This window comes from Bufo bufo, chromosome 7 (genome assembly GCF_905171765.1).
Source record: "Bufo bufo chromosome 7, aBufBuf1.1, whole genome shotgun sequence".
Lineage (NCBI taxonomy): Eukaryota > Metazoa > Chordata > Amphibia > Anura > Bufonidae > Bufo > Bufo bufo.
The window spans coordinates 12,273,514-12,291,369 of NC_053395.1; the positions used below are offsets into that span (position 1 = coordinate 12,273,514).

At 42.8% G+C, this 17,856-nt stretch overlaps 1 protein-coding gene across 1 annotated transcript; it reads right to left on the reverse strand.

The window, feature by feature from the left end:
* Positions 1–13,476: 13,476 nt before the first annotated feature.
* On the reverse strand, positions 13,477–17,850 carry APOBR (apolipoprotein B receptor). Its single transcript, XM_040439574.1, has 3 exons — positions 15,104–17,850; positions 14,666–14,973; positions 13,477–13,623 (listed from the first exon to the last, which is right to left on the reverse strand). The coding sequence occupies exons 1-3, from the start codon at positions 17,645–17,647 to the stop codon at positions 13,551–13,553; spliced, it is 2,925 nt and encodes a 974-aa protein (XP_040295508.1). The 5' UTR covers positions 17,648–17,850; the 3' UTR covers positions 13,477–13,550.
* Between the last annotated feature and the right edge of the window lie 6 nt (positions 17,851–17,856).

The window sequence follows — 17,856 nt, forward strand, 5'->3', positions numbered from 1 at the left end:
TTGTCACAAGTTAGTGGAATATGAGACTTTTTGTATAAAAAAAAAAAAAAAAAATCATAATTTTCCACTAACTTGTGACAAAAAATAAAAAATTCTAGGAACTCGCCATGCCCCTCACGGAATACCTTGGGGTGTCTTCTTTCCAAAATGGGGTCACTTGTGGGGTAGTTATACTGCCCTGGCATTTTCCAGGGGCCCTAATGTGTGGTAAGTAGGTAAATGACCTGTGAAATCCTAAAGGTGCTCTTTGGAATATGGGCCCCTTTGCCCACCTAGGCTGCAAAAAAGTGTCACACATGTGGTATCGCCGTATTCAGGAGAAGTTGGGGAATGTGTTTTGGGGTGTCATTTTACATATACCCTTGCTGGGTGAGAGAAATATCTTGGCAAAAGACAACTTTTCCCATTTTTTTATACAAAGTTGGCATTTGACCAAGATATTTCTCTCACCCAGCATGGGTATATGTAAAATGACACCCCAAAACACATTCCCCAACTTCTCCTGAGTACGGCGATACCAGATGTGTGACACTTTTTTGCAGCCTAGATGCGCAAAGGTGCCCAAATTCCTTTTAGGAGGGCATTTTTAGACATTTGGATACCAGACTTCTTCTCACGCTTTGGGGCCCCTAGAATGCCAGGGCAGTATAAATACCCCACATGTGACCCCATTTTGGAAAGAAGACACCCCAAGGTATTCAATGAGGGGCATGGCGAGTTCATAGAAAAAAAAAATTTTTGGCACAAGTTAGCGGAAATTGCTATTTTTAATTTTTTTCTCACAAAGTCTCCCGTTCCGCTAACTTGGGCCAAAAATTTCAATCTTTCATGGACTCAATATGCCCCTCACGGAATACCTGGGGGTGTCTTCTTTCCGAAATGGGGTCACATGTGGGGTATTTATACTGCCCTGGCATTCTAGGGGCCCTAAAGCGTGAGAAGAAGTCTGGAATATACATGTCTAAAAAATTTTACGCATTTGGATTCCGTGAGGGGTATGGTGAGTTCATGTGAGATTTTATTTTTTGACACAAGTTAGTGGAATATGAGACTTTGTAAGAAAAAAAAAAAAAAAATCCGCTAACTTGGGCCAAAAAAATGTCTGAATGGAGCCTGACAGGGGGGTGATCAATGACAGGGGGGGTGATCAATGACAGGGGGGGTGATCAATGACAGGGGGGTGATCAATGACAGGGGGGTGATCAATGACAGGGGGGTGATCAGGGAGTCTATATGGGGTGATCACCACAGTCATTGATCATGCCCCTGTAAGGCTTCATTCAGACGTCCGGATGCGTTTTGCGGATCCGATCCATCTATCAGTGCATCCGTAAAAATCATGCGGACATCTGAATGGAGCTTTACAAGGGGGTGATCAGGGAGTCTATATGGGGTGATCACCACAGTCATTGATCATGCCCCTGTAAGGCTTCATTCAGACGTCCGGATGCGTTTTGCGGATCCGATCCATCTATCAGTGCATCCGTAAAAATCATGCGGACATCTGAATGGAGCTTTACAAGGGGGTGATCAGGGAGTCTATATGGGGTGATCACCACAGTCATTGATCATGCCCCTGTAAGGCTTCATTCAGACGTCCGGATGCGTTTTGCGGATCCGATCCATCTATCAGTGCATCCGTAAAAATCATGCGGACGTCTGAATGGAGCTTTACAGGGGGGGTAATCAATGACAGGGGTGTAATCAATGACGGGGGTGATCAGGGAGTCTATATGGGGTGATAACCACAGTCATTGATCACGCCCCTGTAAGGCTTTATTCAGACGTCCGGATGCGTTTTGCGGATCCGATCCATCTATCAGTGGATCCGTAAAAATCATGCGGACGTCTGAATGGAGCTTTACAGGGGGTTGATCAATGACAGGGGGGTAATCAATGACAGGGGGGTGATCAGGGAGTCTATATGGGGTGATCAGGGGTGATCAGGGGCTAATAAGGGGTTAATAAGTGACGGGGGGGGGTGTAGTGTAGTGTAGTGGTGCTTGGTGGGACTTTACTGAGCTACCTGTGTCCTCTGGTGGTCGATCCAAACAAAGGGGACCACCAGAGGACCAGGTAGCAGGTATATTAGACGCTGTTATCAAAACAGCGGCTAATATACCTGTTAGGGGTTAAAAAAAACACATCTCCAGCCTGCCAGCGAACGATCGCCGCTGGCAGGCTGGAGATCCACTCTCTTACCTTCCGTTCCTGTGAGCGCGCGCGCCTGTGTGCGCGCGTTCACAGGAAGTCTCGGCTCGCGCGAGATGACGCATATATGCGTGACTCTGCGCAGGGCTGCCACCTCCGGAACGCGATCCTGCGTTAGGCGGTCCGGAGGTGGTTAAATAACCCCTCCCCCTCTATGCCAGCGGACCTACACCCCTTCACGATGCGCCCAAATACAACACAAGTGGCCCCGACCTGGAATAAACTGCGCAAATACACAGCAGCGGAGTTCCTGGGGGCGACCTCAGGGGAACTTTCTGACCAACACCCACTTCAGCTCCTTATTAACTTCTGCAACTTTATGGAGCTCATTGAGTTTAAGTCAATTAGATAGCAGGAGACATAAACCTGAACTGACCTGGTTTTGGGGGGGAAGGGGGGCAGTAATCACTAAATATCACGCTTTACTTAGCAGTGTAACCTTTTGTAGGAAGCATTGGATTGTCCACAAGTGCAGAGACTCTACTGAGACTTCTGATCGAAGTGTTACTCACTTGGAAATTATTACTTTCTTTTTTAGTTTTTGCTGCTCTCACGTGTCTCATTTTTCAGGGTTTTGATTTGAGGTTCCTCTTATTGAATTTTCCTGAGTGTGAATACCCAGGAGTTATATAGAAAGTTTAATAAATATCAGTGTTACTGGTAATATTTGGTTTCCCCTCCCTGAACATTGTCTCATCAGACTGCTTCCTGTGCTTGTTATCCACATACATAAGCGATGAGCTCCCCCTGGTGGTGGCTACAGGTAGCCTGAATAGGGGCCCAGTAGGCAGAGGTGCCCTTTGTGAGTCCCACTTTGCCGTCTGGTGATTTCTGTGTGTAGCTGTAAGCACCTACTAATGGACACCTGGGTAGCAAAGGTTTATTGCCATTGTGTGATGGAGATATGCATTGCTACAGTGTAGAAACCACACTGTGACAGTATAGCAGTGAAAACACATAAAACACACTTGTCACAGTGGAGGGCGTCTGAGTTGTAAGAGTATTTTACATAATAAAGTACTGACTGGTTTTGTCCCCTTTAATTACTATTTTACCTTTTATATTCTTTGTAATGTAGTGAGTTAGGGATGGATAGATAATATATACAGTACAGACCAAAAGTTTGGACACACCTTCTCATTCAAAGAGTTTTCTTTATTTTCATGACTATGAAAATTGTAGATTCACACTGAAGGCATCAAAACTATGAATTAACACATGTGGAATTATATACATAACAAACAAGTGTGAAACAACTGAAAATATGTCATATTCTAGGTTCTTCAAAGTAGCCACCTTTTGCTTTGATTACTGCTTTGCACACTCTTGGCATTCTCTTGATGAGCTTCAAGAGGTAGTCTCCTGAAATGGTCTTCACTTCACAGGTGTGCCCTGTCAGGTTTAATAAGTGGGATTTCTTACCTTATAAATGGGGTTGGGACTATCAGTTGCGTTGAGGAGAAGTCAGGTGGACACACAGCTGATAGTCCTACTGAATAGACTGTTAGAATTTGTATTATGGCAAGATAAAAGCAGCTAAGTAAAGAAAAACGAGTGGCCATCATTACTTTAAGAAATGAAGGTCAGTCAGTCAGCCGAAAAATTGGGAAAACTTTGAAAGTAAGGGCTATTTGACCATGAAGGAGAGTGATGGGGTGCTGCGCCAGATGACCTGGCCTCCACAGTCACCGGACCTGAACCCAATCGAGATGGTTTGGGGTGAGCTGGACCGCAGAGTGAAGGCAAAAGGGCCAACAAGTGCTAAGCATCTCTGGGAACTCCTTCAAGACTGTTGGAAGACCATTTCAGGGGACTACCTCTTGAAGCTCATCAAGAGAATGCCAAGAGTGTGCAAAGCAGTAATCAAAGCAAAAGGTGGCTACTTTGAAGAACCTAGAATATGACATATTTTCAGTTGTTTCACACTTGTTTGTTATGTATATAATTCCACATGTGTTAATTCATAGTCATGAAAATAAAGAAAACTCTTTGAATGAGGTGTGTCCAAACTTTTGGTCTGTACTGTACATAACCCCCGATTGTGCTGAGAAGGCTGTATTCCTTAGTGATTATCTCACATGCCTACTGCAGAATGGAGGAGTGGCTGATAAATATAAAACTTTGTGCACAAACAAAAAGAACTGAGCTCTGCTGAGAGCATCATCCAGGTAGGACGTTGTAGGTCACTAAATCTCTTGTTTCACCGTGGGGTGTCTGCTATGTGCTACAATATTATGACGGGAGTTTCCCCCACTGTTTTGCAGGCCAGTGATTGACTGTTATTTACCTTTACTACTGTATGTGATTTGTCTTTTATATTTTTTAACACATTTAGTAAATATATTTATTCACTTAGCCTGTGCAGCCTTAGTTATTCTCAAAACTTTGAATTCACCTTAAAGCAGCATCTTTCATAGTTGTGGTCTGGACAAGTGTATTGGTGACATAATTCTCTACAAGGTTCATGGTCACTGGCAGCAGTGGTATTCACCCATGCAGTGGGAAATGGTGCAACGCTTACCCGAGAGTCATCTCATATACATTACCTGCTCTCCTGTAGTCTTCAGTACAGGTAGTTTTACTAATAACTCCTCCCCTAGACCACCATGGGTGGTACGGTTAAGCCTTCCATTGTTGTAGACCAACAGTGATGTTATTATGAATCATTTCGCTTCTGAAGACCACCGGGGATGTTACTATTAACTCTTTCATTGCCCTAGGATGTTACTAGTAATGTTTACATCCTAGACCAGCATGGATGTAATGCTAAACACTTTTAGTGCCCTAGACCACTAGGAATTTTATTTTTAAACCTTTTAGTGGCCTAGACCACCATGGATTTTATACACAAACCTCTTTCCTGCCCTACACCATCTGGGATTTTAATATTAGCCCATTCAATGTCCTATACTACCATGCTTCCATTAGCTCTTTCACTTCCCTAGACCACCAGAGATATTACTAGTAACCCCTTCATTAACCTAGACCACCATGGATTTTTATATTTACGTTTAATGCTTTAGACTACCAGGGATGTAGTTATTAACCACTTCACTATCCTAGACCACCAGATATGTTATTAACCCCTTTACTGCGCCAGACTACAGAGATATGTTATTAACCCCTTCACTGCGCCAGACCACCAGAGATGTTACCATTAACCCCTTTACTGCCCTAGACCACCAGGGATGTTACCATTAACCCCTTTACTGCCCTAGACAACCAGGGATGTTATTAACCCCTTTACTGCGCCAGACTACAGAGATATGTTATTAACCCCTTCACTGCGCCAGACCACCAGAGATGTTACCATTAACCCCTTTACTGCCCTAGACCACCAGGGATGTTACCATTAACCCCTTTACTGCCCTAGACAACCAGGGATGTTACCATTAACACTTTAACTGTATAATCCTGATAGTGTTACATTTTACGTGTTACGCGTTCCTCTGTTTGTCTGCTATACATTGGCAAACCACTAAGAGAAGACGATGCAATAGTGTTGTAGACTGCGTTCTTCCATTTAGCAGTATCCAGTAAAAAACATATTCGTTAAATGTAAAATTTTACAATGACGCCCTATTGGTGACAGATTCCAGTGTTATATTGGGCCGGCAGAGGGGCTCCTTCACTGGCAACAAGGGCGGCCTCTGCAAGCTGGAGAGCTTTGGCGTAGTGATGTCAAGGGGTCAGGTGACGCAGCCGGCGTCCAGTAGCGTAGTGTCCTGTTATTGTTTTATCTTCAGATCGCTACACTAGCCTTACTAATCAGCTCTAGAGTATTGGATTATGGACTTCTGCTTTGGATTCTGACGCTGACCCTTTGCTTGATGATTTGGACCCTCACATGACTTCCTGATATCGTCTTTTGGCTTGGTATTGTTTCTGGTTATTTTTCTGTAATTTTGTCCTATCTTGTTTCTCTTGGTATTGACTTAGACGCGATTTGGTTACTGATTTGTGTCTCCTGATTCAGTGCATTTTTGCCTCTCCTGGTCTGACCTGGCTTGTCTGTTTCTGATTTGATACTAGTCCGTTTTGGCCGATCTGTCACTTGTGTATTTTTGTCTCCACCTCATCCTTCCCATATAGGCCCCGACACTTAAGTCATGGAGGGACTGTCGACCAGTTGTGGGCCGACATCTAGGACGCATCATGCAAGTAGGTAGGGACAGTAATTGGGGTAGCTCAGGATATCATTAGTCCCCACGTGACAAGTATATGGCAACTGTCGCAGGAAACCATTCCACATTAAGCAGAGGCCTGATATACGTGATGTGAACATGGTCTTAATATGAGAAGATGTAAGCTGCCAGTATGCTGCTTGAAGGAGTCCACATACCGTTTACACAGAGGGCCTTTTATGGTGTGTCCACCCCTGACTCCAAACATATGCTGCTCTCTTTCATGACATAACGTAAAAGCTATCTTGGACCATTTCTACAGATCTCCATCCCATGGTGCTGAGGTTAATGGTCTCCTGGTGTAGAAAGACCACAGAGTGATGGGTCCTGGGATCATGACTTAATAATAATAGTGTCAAGTCTGGCGTCTCTTCAAACTTCCCAAATTGTGAGCACTCTTATTACAAGATGATCTAATTTTTTGTTAAGGAAACTCTCGTGTGAGAAATGAAGAAGAAGGGAATCCCCTTGTCCTTCATCTGAGAGAAGATAACTTCTAGTAGCTCTAAAATGAAAGTCTGCAGGGTATAAAATCCCAGAGATGGAGATTTCTGAGCACAGACACACAAGGAGTAGATCCTGGGGCACAATCTACACTCAAGATGAACACAATGATTGCAGGTACGAAGTTCGAATATTCAGTGCAGAAGACACAGCTATAGAACTAATTAAAGATTACTGGTTCCTCTACGTGAGAATATCTGGTCTTAGAAGAATAGGTAGAAGTATAGGCAACATCCAACCGAAAATGTCCAGTCATGGAGAATGCCGGTCATTCCACCAGACTCCATTATTATCTGACCTGATCCCCACCATAAGAGATTGTGATGAATGGTAACTTTCTTCTCTACGAGTACAGCAAACCACTCAAATCAGGTTAGGGGTAGGAGGCAGCTTTTGTAAATTCAATCCTTGAAAGAGAATATAAGAATCCTTGACCTTGGCTCATAAAGTTTAATATTTGTTTAGCATACTGTATATATAAGAACGTAGATAAGTAGACAGACCGACCTACTTCTCTCGATGGTCTCAAACTAACTGTTTCTTGCTCAAAGGGAAGGAAATTGGCAGCTTCTAAAAACTGCCCTATAGACGATTGTGGAAGGAGATGAGACAATTTAGAGAAGGGGAAGGGAGTGCAAAGAGTATTCAGAATAGAAAGAAGGGGGTGGTGACTGTCTAAGAGATATCTAAGAGAAGGGAAGGGTAAAAGCTGCAAAGACCAATGTGCCTTCTAGAACACTGGGAAAAAACTCATTATAAGGTAAATAGGAGAAGGAGAAGGTGACGAGGATGAGAAGAGGTCACAAAGCTTTGTTGTATAGACAAGAAAATTGTTGTGTCTTATCACCAAAACCTTCTTTTATCTTTGCAGGTAATTTCTGGTTGCCCATAATATTTTCTGGCATTGTCTTGAGGTGGCCGGTGGAAGGAGGTCCTATAAGTAACACCACTACAACGAAGAGTGTCAGCCTTGGCCATGACTTCAGCAAGACGTTAACATTGTCCAGGAAACTCTTACAAGAGAGCAGACTGTTGACCCATGACTATGTAAGTGACCAATATCAGCTGTAGCTTTGCTCAGGGGTTTGGGTGGATTTTTGGTGGTGACAGAAGAGTTTTTGCCTTCAGATGCTTCACCTGACTTATTATCATTCTGTATGTTGTATTATGTGACTTGTATTACAACTTCCCCATATTCCGCAATGGTTTCTCTTTAATCTATACTATAAATCACAAATGCAAGGGATTATCCTGTTTGTGCAAACCCTTGTCTTTTTTCCCCTTGAGTAAAGTTGTCCACATGGGTCTTGCTGTAATGTTCATAGTTCCTTTCAAAACCAGTGGGCGTCTGTAGATTTCAGTAGATGTCACGGGTAATCCAGGGTCATGCTCTAATCGTAGACCCATAGATAGACCTTGTAACCTAAGACTTAAAATTTTCTGGCAATTTTTGACTTGACTTTGTTCATCCTATCTAACTAAGCCATTATCTTCAAAGTTCTTTATATCAGCTGTCTTCACTTAAAGTCTTCTTGTCTCAAATCTTACCTTCCTAAAGAATTGGAGTTTAGACCACAATGTTTTTACCAGGCTCCTTGCCTAAAATTTTATTTTCTAAGATATAATTTTTATCTTCCATTCTGTCTTCAAGCTTGAGCATTGATGTTCTCCTCACTGTTTTTGCCTGTTTAATGTCTTCTTGCTTTGCTACCACTTGAGATCTTCTGACAAATGTCCTAATAGCAATGATGTTTTTCTTTAGCGTATGTGGAAATTGCCTGGGTCACACTTGGATTTCACAGGATCTTTCCTAAACCTGACCTCAGTAGCTATTAACATCACTACTTGGCTGAAGCTACAGGTAAGTTTCTGCTGTTCTCCAACCATTCCTTACTTTATGACCCTTACTTTTTCTCTAGACCTCTAACAAATTTTACTTTCTTCAGCCAAGTGAGCGGCTACGATTCCTCAGTGACACTCTTCAGGTTTACCCTGTATATTTGGGTGAGCTAGAGAAATGGGAGAAGGAGGAGACCAAGGAGGGCTCGCCATCACCTCTCAAGAGAAGCGTCACTCATGTACGTCTAGACCTCCGAGATCTGCTACATCACATCCACAGACAGGTAAGTGACTAATCACAATTATAGAAATGACTACACAGGGCCAGGTAAAATGAAGAGGGCCATCTTATGATCATTGATGACCTCCATTCAAGGGTGGAGAAGAGATAAGTGAATTAATGTGGAGGGGGTCTAGCATATCACTCTGTAGTAGGAGCCGAGGAAATGTTTATTAATACTTCTTTCTTTTTAGATGTCGTTACTTGGACTCAATCACACAAAAGTTTCGTCCCAAGAGCACCCATGGGGTGGGGCCAGAAACTGGTCCACCCATCTGAAGATGTACCAAGTTCTTCGAACCATGGAACAAACTCTACTTCGGGCGGTGAGGGAGTACACCATACTGCAACGTTTTCATGGTTGAAAATGAGGACAATTTTAAGTGTCTGTGTGTGTGTGGAGGGGTGGTGCTCATATTATGTGGGTACATCCTCTCCATAAATAATACTGCTGACTTATACACTATTACACTCGTACTGTAAGCTGCAGAAGACGAGAGGGGAACTTAGCTGGGAAAAAGCGTGAAAAACTCAGATAAACCCAAGTGTACCATTGCTCTATACCTCATGTCCTTGTCCCATGCCCCAATTGTCAGTGTGTCCTTGTCTCATGCCCCAAGTGTCAGTGTGTGCTTGTCTCATGCCCCAAGTGTCAGTGTGTCCTTGTCCAATGCCTCAAGTGTCAGTGTGTCCTTGTCCCATGCCCCAAGTGTCAGTGTGTCCTTGTCTCATGCCCCAAGTGTCAGTGTGTCCTTGTCCTGCACCCCAGGACTATTGTTTAGTGACAGAGACCTAGTTTGCCAGTTTCCCAGTTGATGATCTCCCCTGTCCTCTTGCCTCTTCCGTTATCTGCTGTGATAATATTTATGGTTTTATTATATGTGATTATTTATTATTATTATTTATTACGTTCTGGACATTGCACTGACATACTGACAGTAAGTCATTGATTCTTCTGTGATGAGTAACGAGAAGTAACACTGTGTTCAGGGCATTTACTGGATGTGTTAACTGTACGTGATACCTGATAATTTATGCTCACATCACTGGAAATCCTGGACAGAACTGTGAAGCTTTTGTTACTTTTATAGGATATATATATATATTTTTTTACTTTTATATTTATATAATTTTATTTGGCAGCTAATATGCTTGTATGAAAAAGCTTATTTGTGTCCTTGATGTGTGCTGCTATACTGTCACCTACCAGGCTCCACCAACGTGTCCTCCTAACCATGCTGCAGGACATCCATCATTTCATACACACACCAACTGAGCAGGCAATTATTGGGAAGGACCCATGCCTGCTTGTCGTAGGTGGTGAGAGCTGCATGTACATGCAGCAATCACCTTGGCTGTGTGGGGACAATCGCTCCTGCAATCTCGTCCTCATACAGATTCATTGTTTCTGGGAAACAGATGCTATTCACACAGCACAATCTGCTGCCTAGAAACAAAGATTTTGATGTCTGCTTGAATGTTGATTTCACCAATTAATAAGCATTTGCTCATTCCTTGGGTGATCGGAGGAACCTTTACATGGGCCAATTATCGGGAACGAATGTTCATACAAACATTTGTTCCCAATAATCTTCTTGTGGAAGGGGACCTTAACTCATCCCAGTCTGCCGCCCTCATTTCCATAATGAATCACAGTGTTTTAGAGTATTAGGCTACTGCCGTAGACTGTTAAACCCTTTCCCCGTGCTTCCTGGACTACCACACTCTTCCACCACTCCTTACACATTCAATTTACTTTGCCAAGTTCTAACTGGTCACCTCTTCCCACATGTTGTCTCAATATCGACTGGTCTTATAGAAATCTCTTTTCAAATTCTCCTTTGGAGATGAAACCTTTACCAACGTAGTCTAGACTCTTACACCCTACTCCAACGTTTCCTAGTCTAGACCATACTAGTAGTACTAGTAGCTTGATTAAGGCTCGTAGAGTCTATATCTAACATGTCCCAGTCTCTAAGATCCTTCATCAGACTGTTATGTTGTTTGCTCTTTGGCATGTCCTTTAATTTTGTAGACAACTGCGCTCCCCACCACGTCCATCTCCTCAACATGTCCTAGATTCATCTTTCAAAACATCTCCCAGTTTACAACAACCTTCTTGATAATGTCCTGGTTGGCCAATTCATCCTCATCATGTCCTACAATCACAACTTTAACAAATTTCGAAGAGTATTCACCAATATGTCCTAGTCCTGGATTGTTACTCCAAGTCATGGACTGATAGACTTTTCGAAATCATTTCATAGTCTGCAACCCTCCTTATCTACATGTCCTAGTTGGCGAAACCTTTGTAAACATGCTCCGAAACTTCCAGACATGATGTGGATCACCAATCCCACCACTATTGCACAAATCCTTAAGGGGACCTAGCCTCTTGGAGTTGTCTTCTACTCATGTTTCACCCACCCGGTTTAAAAATTATTCCAAGTTAAAGCCACCTGATTACACAATTCTGTTACAGTAAGTCACAGCCTAATTTTGTGGAAGTGTTTTTCTGTTAGGAAATATGCTGACTACACATTGGAGTTTTCCACCAGTTGAGGTCTTGTTCTACAGCTCAGGTCTTCATCCCATGCCTTGAGATTCAGTATTACTATTCAGAAATGTGTGAGAATAATTTGTTAATTTATGTTCTTGTTACATTTTGTGAACATTGTTACAATTTTTTATATTTGCATCTTGTTTTTATTTATCATTTAAATAAATAAAAAATCGGAATTTGGGAATTTTTGATGTTTTTTTAATGGGTAAAAGACCCAAAATTTCATGGATAGTTGTGAAAGTCCCTCAATTACTGGGACATCTAACCCTTATACCCTTACATCTCCAAAACATGGTCCATATTTTTTTTCCTTAAAAGGAAGGAGGCAATGAGAACTCGGAAGATCCCTGCTAGGGGTGCTCAGAAAGCCATTTGTTATTGAGTCATAATAATAGGGGGAAATCCTGGGTCTGACCGAAAACAAAAGTTGTAAGCCCCCCCCCCTTCCCGACAAGGATTATACTAAACAAAACAACCTGCAAACAGCTGCCCATCCCCCATTGTGTTTACGTATTCTGTTATATCACACTGTTGATAAGCATATACATATGTTCCATATACACTATATAGTCAGTGGGTAGTACGGGGTGGATTCCATGGGACTGGTCTGGATTCTGCACACATGTGGAAGGTCAGATGATTTCTGTAAGGCTGGAGATTTCAGTATCACATTATACCGTTTCTATCTGTATGGGGGATCTATGGCTGACAACAGGGGCTTCAGCGCTGTCGTTTTATTAGGACTCTGTCTGGCACTGTTATGGGGGGGGTCTGTGGTTGGCACTTCATGGGGTCTAGGAGGTTGGGACAGAATGGGGCTCTGGAATTGGCACTATCTGGGGTCTTCGTGATGAGACTATATGGTAGCATTGTAGTTGTAGTATGGGATCTCCAGGGCTGGCACTGTATGGGGTCTCTGTAGTTAGCACCAAATGGGGTATCTTGAACTGGCACTGTTATGGGGCTCTGTAGTTAGGACTGTATGGGGTCTTTGTGACCGGCACTATATGGACACTGTTATGGGGCTCTGTAGTTAGGACTGTATGGGGTCTGTGTGACCGTCACTATATGGAGCTTTAAGGGCACTATATGGATACTGTTGTGGGGGCTCTGTAGCTAGTTCTCTATGAGGGCACTGTATGTATTCTTTCTGGGCTCGCACAGTTATGGAGACTCTGTGCTTGGTACTGTATAGGGGTTCCCGTTTCTGGGACTGACACTGTTATGGAGGCTTTGTGAGGTCTCTGTGGTGGGTACAATATGGGTGGCTCTCTGGTTAGCACTGTATGTAGGTGGCACTCTTAAGGTGGCTCTATAGCTAGTTCTCCGTGAGGGCTATGTCATTGGCACGGTATGAGAGCTCTGTTGTTGGCACTATATGAAGGCGGCACTGGCTGTAATGGGGGGGTCTATAGTTGGCACTGTATAGTGTCTGTGTATTTGGCTTTGTTATGGGGCACACAGGATTGGATTGGGGTTCCTTGGGCCAACCAGAGGAAATTATTCTTGGGGCCCAACCTCCATATCATCAATAAAATCCAACAGGCTTTGATTCGAAGAAATAGTCTCTTGTGGCAATTTATTGTCTGCAAAGGAAGCTCCAAATGTTCTTTTCTCCTGGGTCTTTGAGGCCCACTATGGTATCAGAGCCTTGGCCCACCAGAGAATGCTCTGGTACTCTGGTGGACCAGCCTGAAGGGAGGCACGGACTGCACTGACCATGACTGACAACATTATGGGGTCGCTGAACATGGTGTATGTCTATAAACCCTCCTTGACCAAATCCTTCAAATAACCCCCCCCCCCATTCCCTATAGTGAACTCAGTGGGGTTTCCTGTCTGATGTGATGGCCATATGCCAGGCAGTGATGGATGTCGTCTGGTCTCATCGTACATTTTTTAGACAATCTTTATTAAATTTTTGTATTTACAATACATTATGTGCATTTACCAGGATCCCCCCCTCTGGTCACTTATTTGGCTTCTTCTTCTTCAGGCGCGTCTGTAACTCCTGCATCATCTGAGGATGTGGGATCCCGAACCTGTTCATACAGAGAGGGTTAGTAACAGAGAGCATTACTAATAGACAAGAGGACTACATTTCCAGTGTTATTAACAATAACTCCTATCATATTTTCATTGGGGAACGTCACAATGGTCTATACGTTATTGGTTCGCCTGGCTGGGGGGATGGTGGAGTTTATGCCGTAGTCAGATCCCACTAGGGTTTCCCCGATTAGTAGTGATTGCTGGAAGTTCGTGTAGGGAATTTCACAGCCCTCAATGTCTTTACAGAAGTTACAGTTTTCACTGTTTGTCACCATCCAGTAAAGAATGTGAAATTGTCTTCTGCTCCATTGTGGGCAGAGACCTGCAGACCCCCGACAACTGATGGGGGGTTTAAAAATCAGAACGATAATGGAGAAGACCACAAAGTCATTGCTTCCTTTTTATGTTTCCTTTGCATTACAAGGGTTTTCTGAGGATAGGTCACCAGTATCTGATCATGGGGGTCTGACACCTGGGACCCCCGCTGATCAGCTGTTTTGAGAAGGCATCGGTGCTCCTGTGAGCGCATTTTGGTTTCTCCGCTCAGCCCCATTCACTTCTATGAGGTTGAGCTGCTCCTAGGCCACGTGACACATGAATGTGTCGTCAATGGCCTAAGAAAAGCAGAGAGAAGGGCACAACGCTCACAGGAGCCCCTGTGCCTACTCAAACCACTGATCGCCAGGGGTCCCGGGTGTCTGGCCCCCACCAATCAGATACTGCTGACAGATCCTGAAGATAGATCATCAGTATTAAAATCTCAGAAAACCCCTATAACTACATATACTGACATATACTGATAATGGATGGAGTATGTACCACCCATGGCCTCAGATATCATGACGTCTTATACTGGAACCATTCCTGTATTAAGCTTGCCCTGCTGTTCTGCCCGTCATGGTCATAGCCCACAAACACTGGCATTATATCCACAAACCAGAAAGCTCAGGATGAGCAGGACTTTAGTTCCCTTTGTGATGCCCCTGGAATAAATCTTTCCAAGCATCTATAATGATAACTGCTCATAATCCTTACCCAGCATGCTTTGGTATCCCCTTCTTGGGTTTTATAAGGAACTCCTCCTCTGCAGGCTTCGCTTCCTTGGGTTCTTCTGGAGAATGTGATGCAACAGATGTCATGGCAGAAGTCGCTGGAAATACCGGCAAGTCTCCTGGAAATATGGCTACTCCCATCGGCCGAGGCCTGCTGACTGGCTGTGGGGGTTCAACGAGTTCACTGTCAGGTGTAACTTGGCGCTGGCCCTGTTTACGGCGAATAGAGGTTTTTCTACGTAACTGGACACGACTCTTCTGGGCACTGATGTCCAATGTGTTATGAGGGAGCTACAGACAAAACAATATATGACAGTTACATTATTTCCAAACTCCATATTGGAAATCTGTCTATCATCCTCACTTTACAGCATGCTGTGAACATTATGTAGCCATAGCAGATGAACAGCCAGACACTTACCAGGTTGTTGTCAATGTCGTCTTCTTCTTCTACACTTGGTTCCGTCAATGTTCCTTTCTGATCCACTACAGATCTCTCTTGATCTTCGCTCATTTCTATATAGGTTGGTGGCTCTGTTAATTGTCGCAGATCTTCGGTGCGGATTGTGATGACAGGCTTGTTTTGACCCAAACACAAGGCTTCTTCATTAGAAATCTTTTCCTTACCTTCTCCTTCCATCCCTGTTTGCTTAGTATGATCCATACTTGGAAGCAGCTGGATTTCCAAGCCTGATGACCCAAAATAATCTGTTGTTTCTAAGGATTTATTGTTCTCAAAACCAGTGATGTCTTCTGTAGGATGGGTGCCAGTGGTCGAAACTGTTGAGAAATCTTGTTCATTAAGCTTCTTCTCTGGTTCCTCACTAAGTTTTGAACAAGCAAATTCTTGAGTGGTTTCCTCAGAACCTTCTTTTTCTGACTCAGCAGCTTCATCCGATGCAATAACCTTGACAGTAGACGTACTTGTTGTGAATCCTACTAAGTAATCTAAAGTCATTCCAGACTGGACTTCATATAAAAGATCCATGTCTTTGTGTTTTTGATCTTCTAGTAGAACAGGTACATTTTCTTCTGCACTATTGACAATGTCTGAACCAGTGAGAGATTCTTCTTTGGAAACTGGAAATGAAGGACTGTGTTCATATTCCCCCAGTTTTTGGCTAGGTTCAAGACTGGATCCAAGTTCTTCTGAAGAAGAAATAGCTAAGACATTATTTGTGATCTTCTCCTGATCATCTGAAATAGCAGTATCTGGAAGGATATCTACTCGAACAGCTGATTCATCTATTACTTCACATACTTTAATTGTATCTGATATGTCTTCTTCAACAGTAGTAGTGACAAGGCTAATGACTTCTGTTCTGTGATCTGTCATCTTAGCAGATAGATCATCCTCACCCTGAGAAAGTTTTGAGGTGGATCCAAAAATGACATCAATATCTTCAACATGATATTCCATCTCCAAAGGAATCACAGGCTCATTGACTTTAAGATCTCCAAATTCTCTTCTAGATGCATCATCTAGCATTTCTGATGGTTGACTTTCTTCTTCTTCTTTACTTTCCGATATCATCTCCACTGTGTGGTCTGTGATAAGGCTACAGTGAGTTTCTGCTGAAGGATCCATTTCTTTGTCCTCTTGATCTTCAAGTAGAACTTTTCCATTTCCTTCTGAAGTACTGATAATGTCAAAACCAATGCATGATTCTTCACTTGAGACTTGAGATGAAGAATTGTGTTGATTTTCCTCAAGTTTTTGGATGGGCTGAAGACTGGATACAATTTCTTCAGAGACATTATTATGGATCTTCTCCTGTTCATCTGGGACAGTATCTGAAAGGATATCAGCTTGAACAGCGGATTCATGATGTATCTCTCTTGCTTTACTTAGGTCCAATATGTTTTCTTCACAAGTAGAGACAGCCCTAATGACTTCTGTTGGGTGACTATTCATCTTGACAGAATTAATGTCTGATAAGAGATCACCTTCACCTTGAACTGCTGAGGTGAATCTTAAAACTAAATCAATATCTTCAACAAGGGTTACATTTTCCAAAGGAACAACAGACTTGTCAACTTTAAGATCTTCAAATTGCCTTGTAGATGCATAATCTAGAGTTTTGGACGATTGACTTTCTGTTTTACTTTGTGAGAGCTTTTCCAGTGTATAGTCTTCAATAAGGTTATTGTGAGTTTCTAGTGAAGGATCCGTTTCAGTCATTTTGAAGTCATTATTGATGTAACCAGCTTCTACCTCAGTCTCAATGACAACATTGGAAGAATAATGATGTTCTTCAAATGTATACTCATGCTCTGTGTTGGATTCAAGTTCTTCTGAAAGATACACCTTGGGGTAATATTCCTCAGGGTCTTCTACACAGACTGTCTCTGACAAGATACCTACAATGGCTTCATCATTGGAATAACCCTCATCTATTTCCTCTACATTCATAGTAGAAACAGTGTCTTCTGCTGAGGGGTCAACACTAGGTAAGATATCACCACCTCCTTCCAGTGCTTCAGAATATGAAGCCAAGATGGATCCAACAAGTACTTCAATGTTGTCTTCAGCAGGAGATCCAGTGCTTAATGGAATCTTCAGCTCCTTGATAGGATCTACAGGTTGATCTCCTAAATGTACACTTGATATCTCATGTAGAGTAACAGAAGAGTTATCTTCTCCTGCAAAACCATCTTCTGAGGTCTCTACTGAGGTACTGCCGATGACCAAACCAATGTCAAAAACTTCTGTCTCAGTCTCATTGACAGCAATTCCAACAGAAGAATAATGTTCTTCCTGAAACCTCTGAGTAGGTTCTATTAGTGATTCAAGTCCTTCTGAAAGATGGAGGCGAGAACTGCATTCTTCTACAGTAATTTTCTTTAAGATCCCTGCATTGGTTTCTTTATTAAAATGAACATCATCTTCCATACCTTTTTCTGAGTTACCTACATTCACAGTAGACACAATTTCCAAGACTTTTGCTGGAAGATCCACTGACATCACAGAATTAAAGTCAGACAAGAGATCACTACCATCTTGAGGTTTACAGATGCTGTCCACTCTGAAATTTTGATCCAAGATTGTTTCAACCTGGTCTACGGCAAGAATGTTCAATGAAATCTCCAGATTCTTGACACTATCTAGAGACTGATCTCCCAATGCTTCATCTGGTGTAACAGAAGTTTGATTTTCTTGTGTCAGGTCTTCTG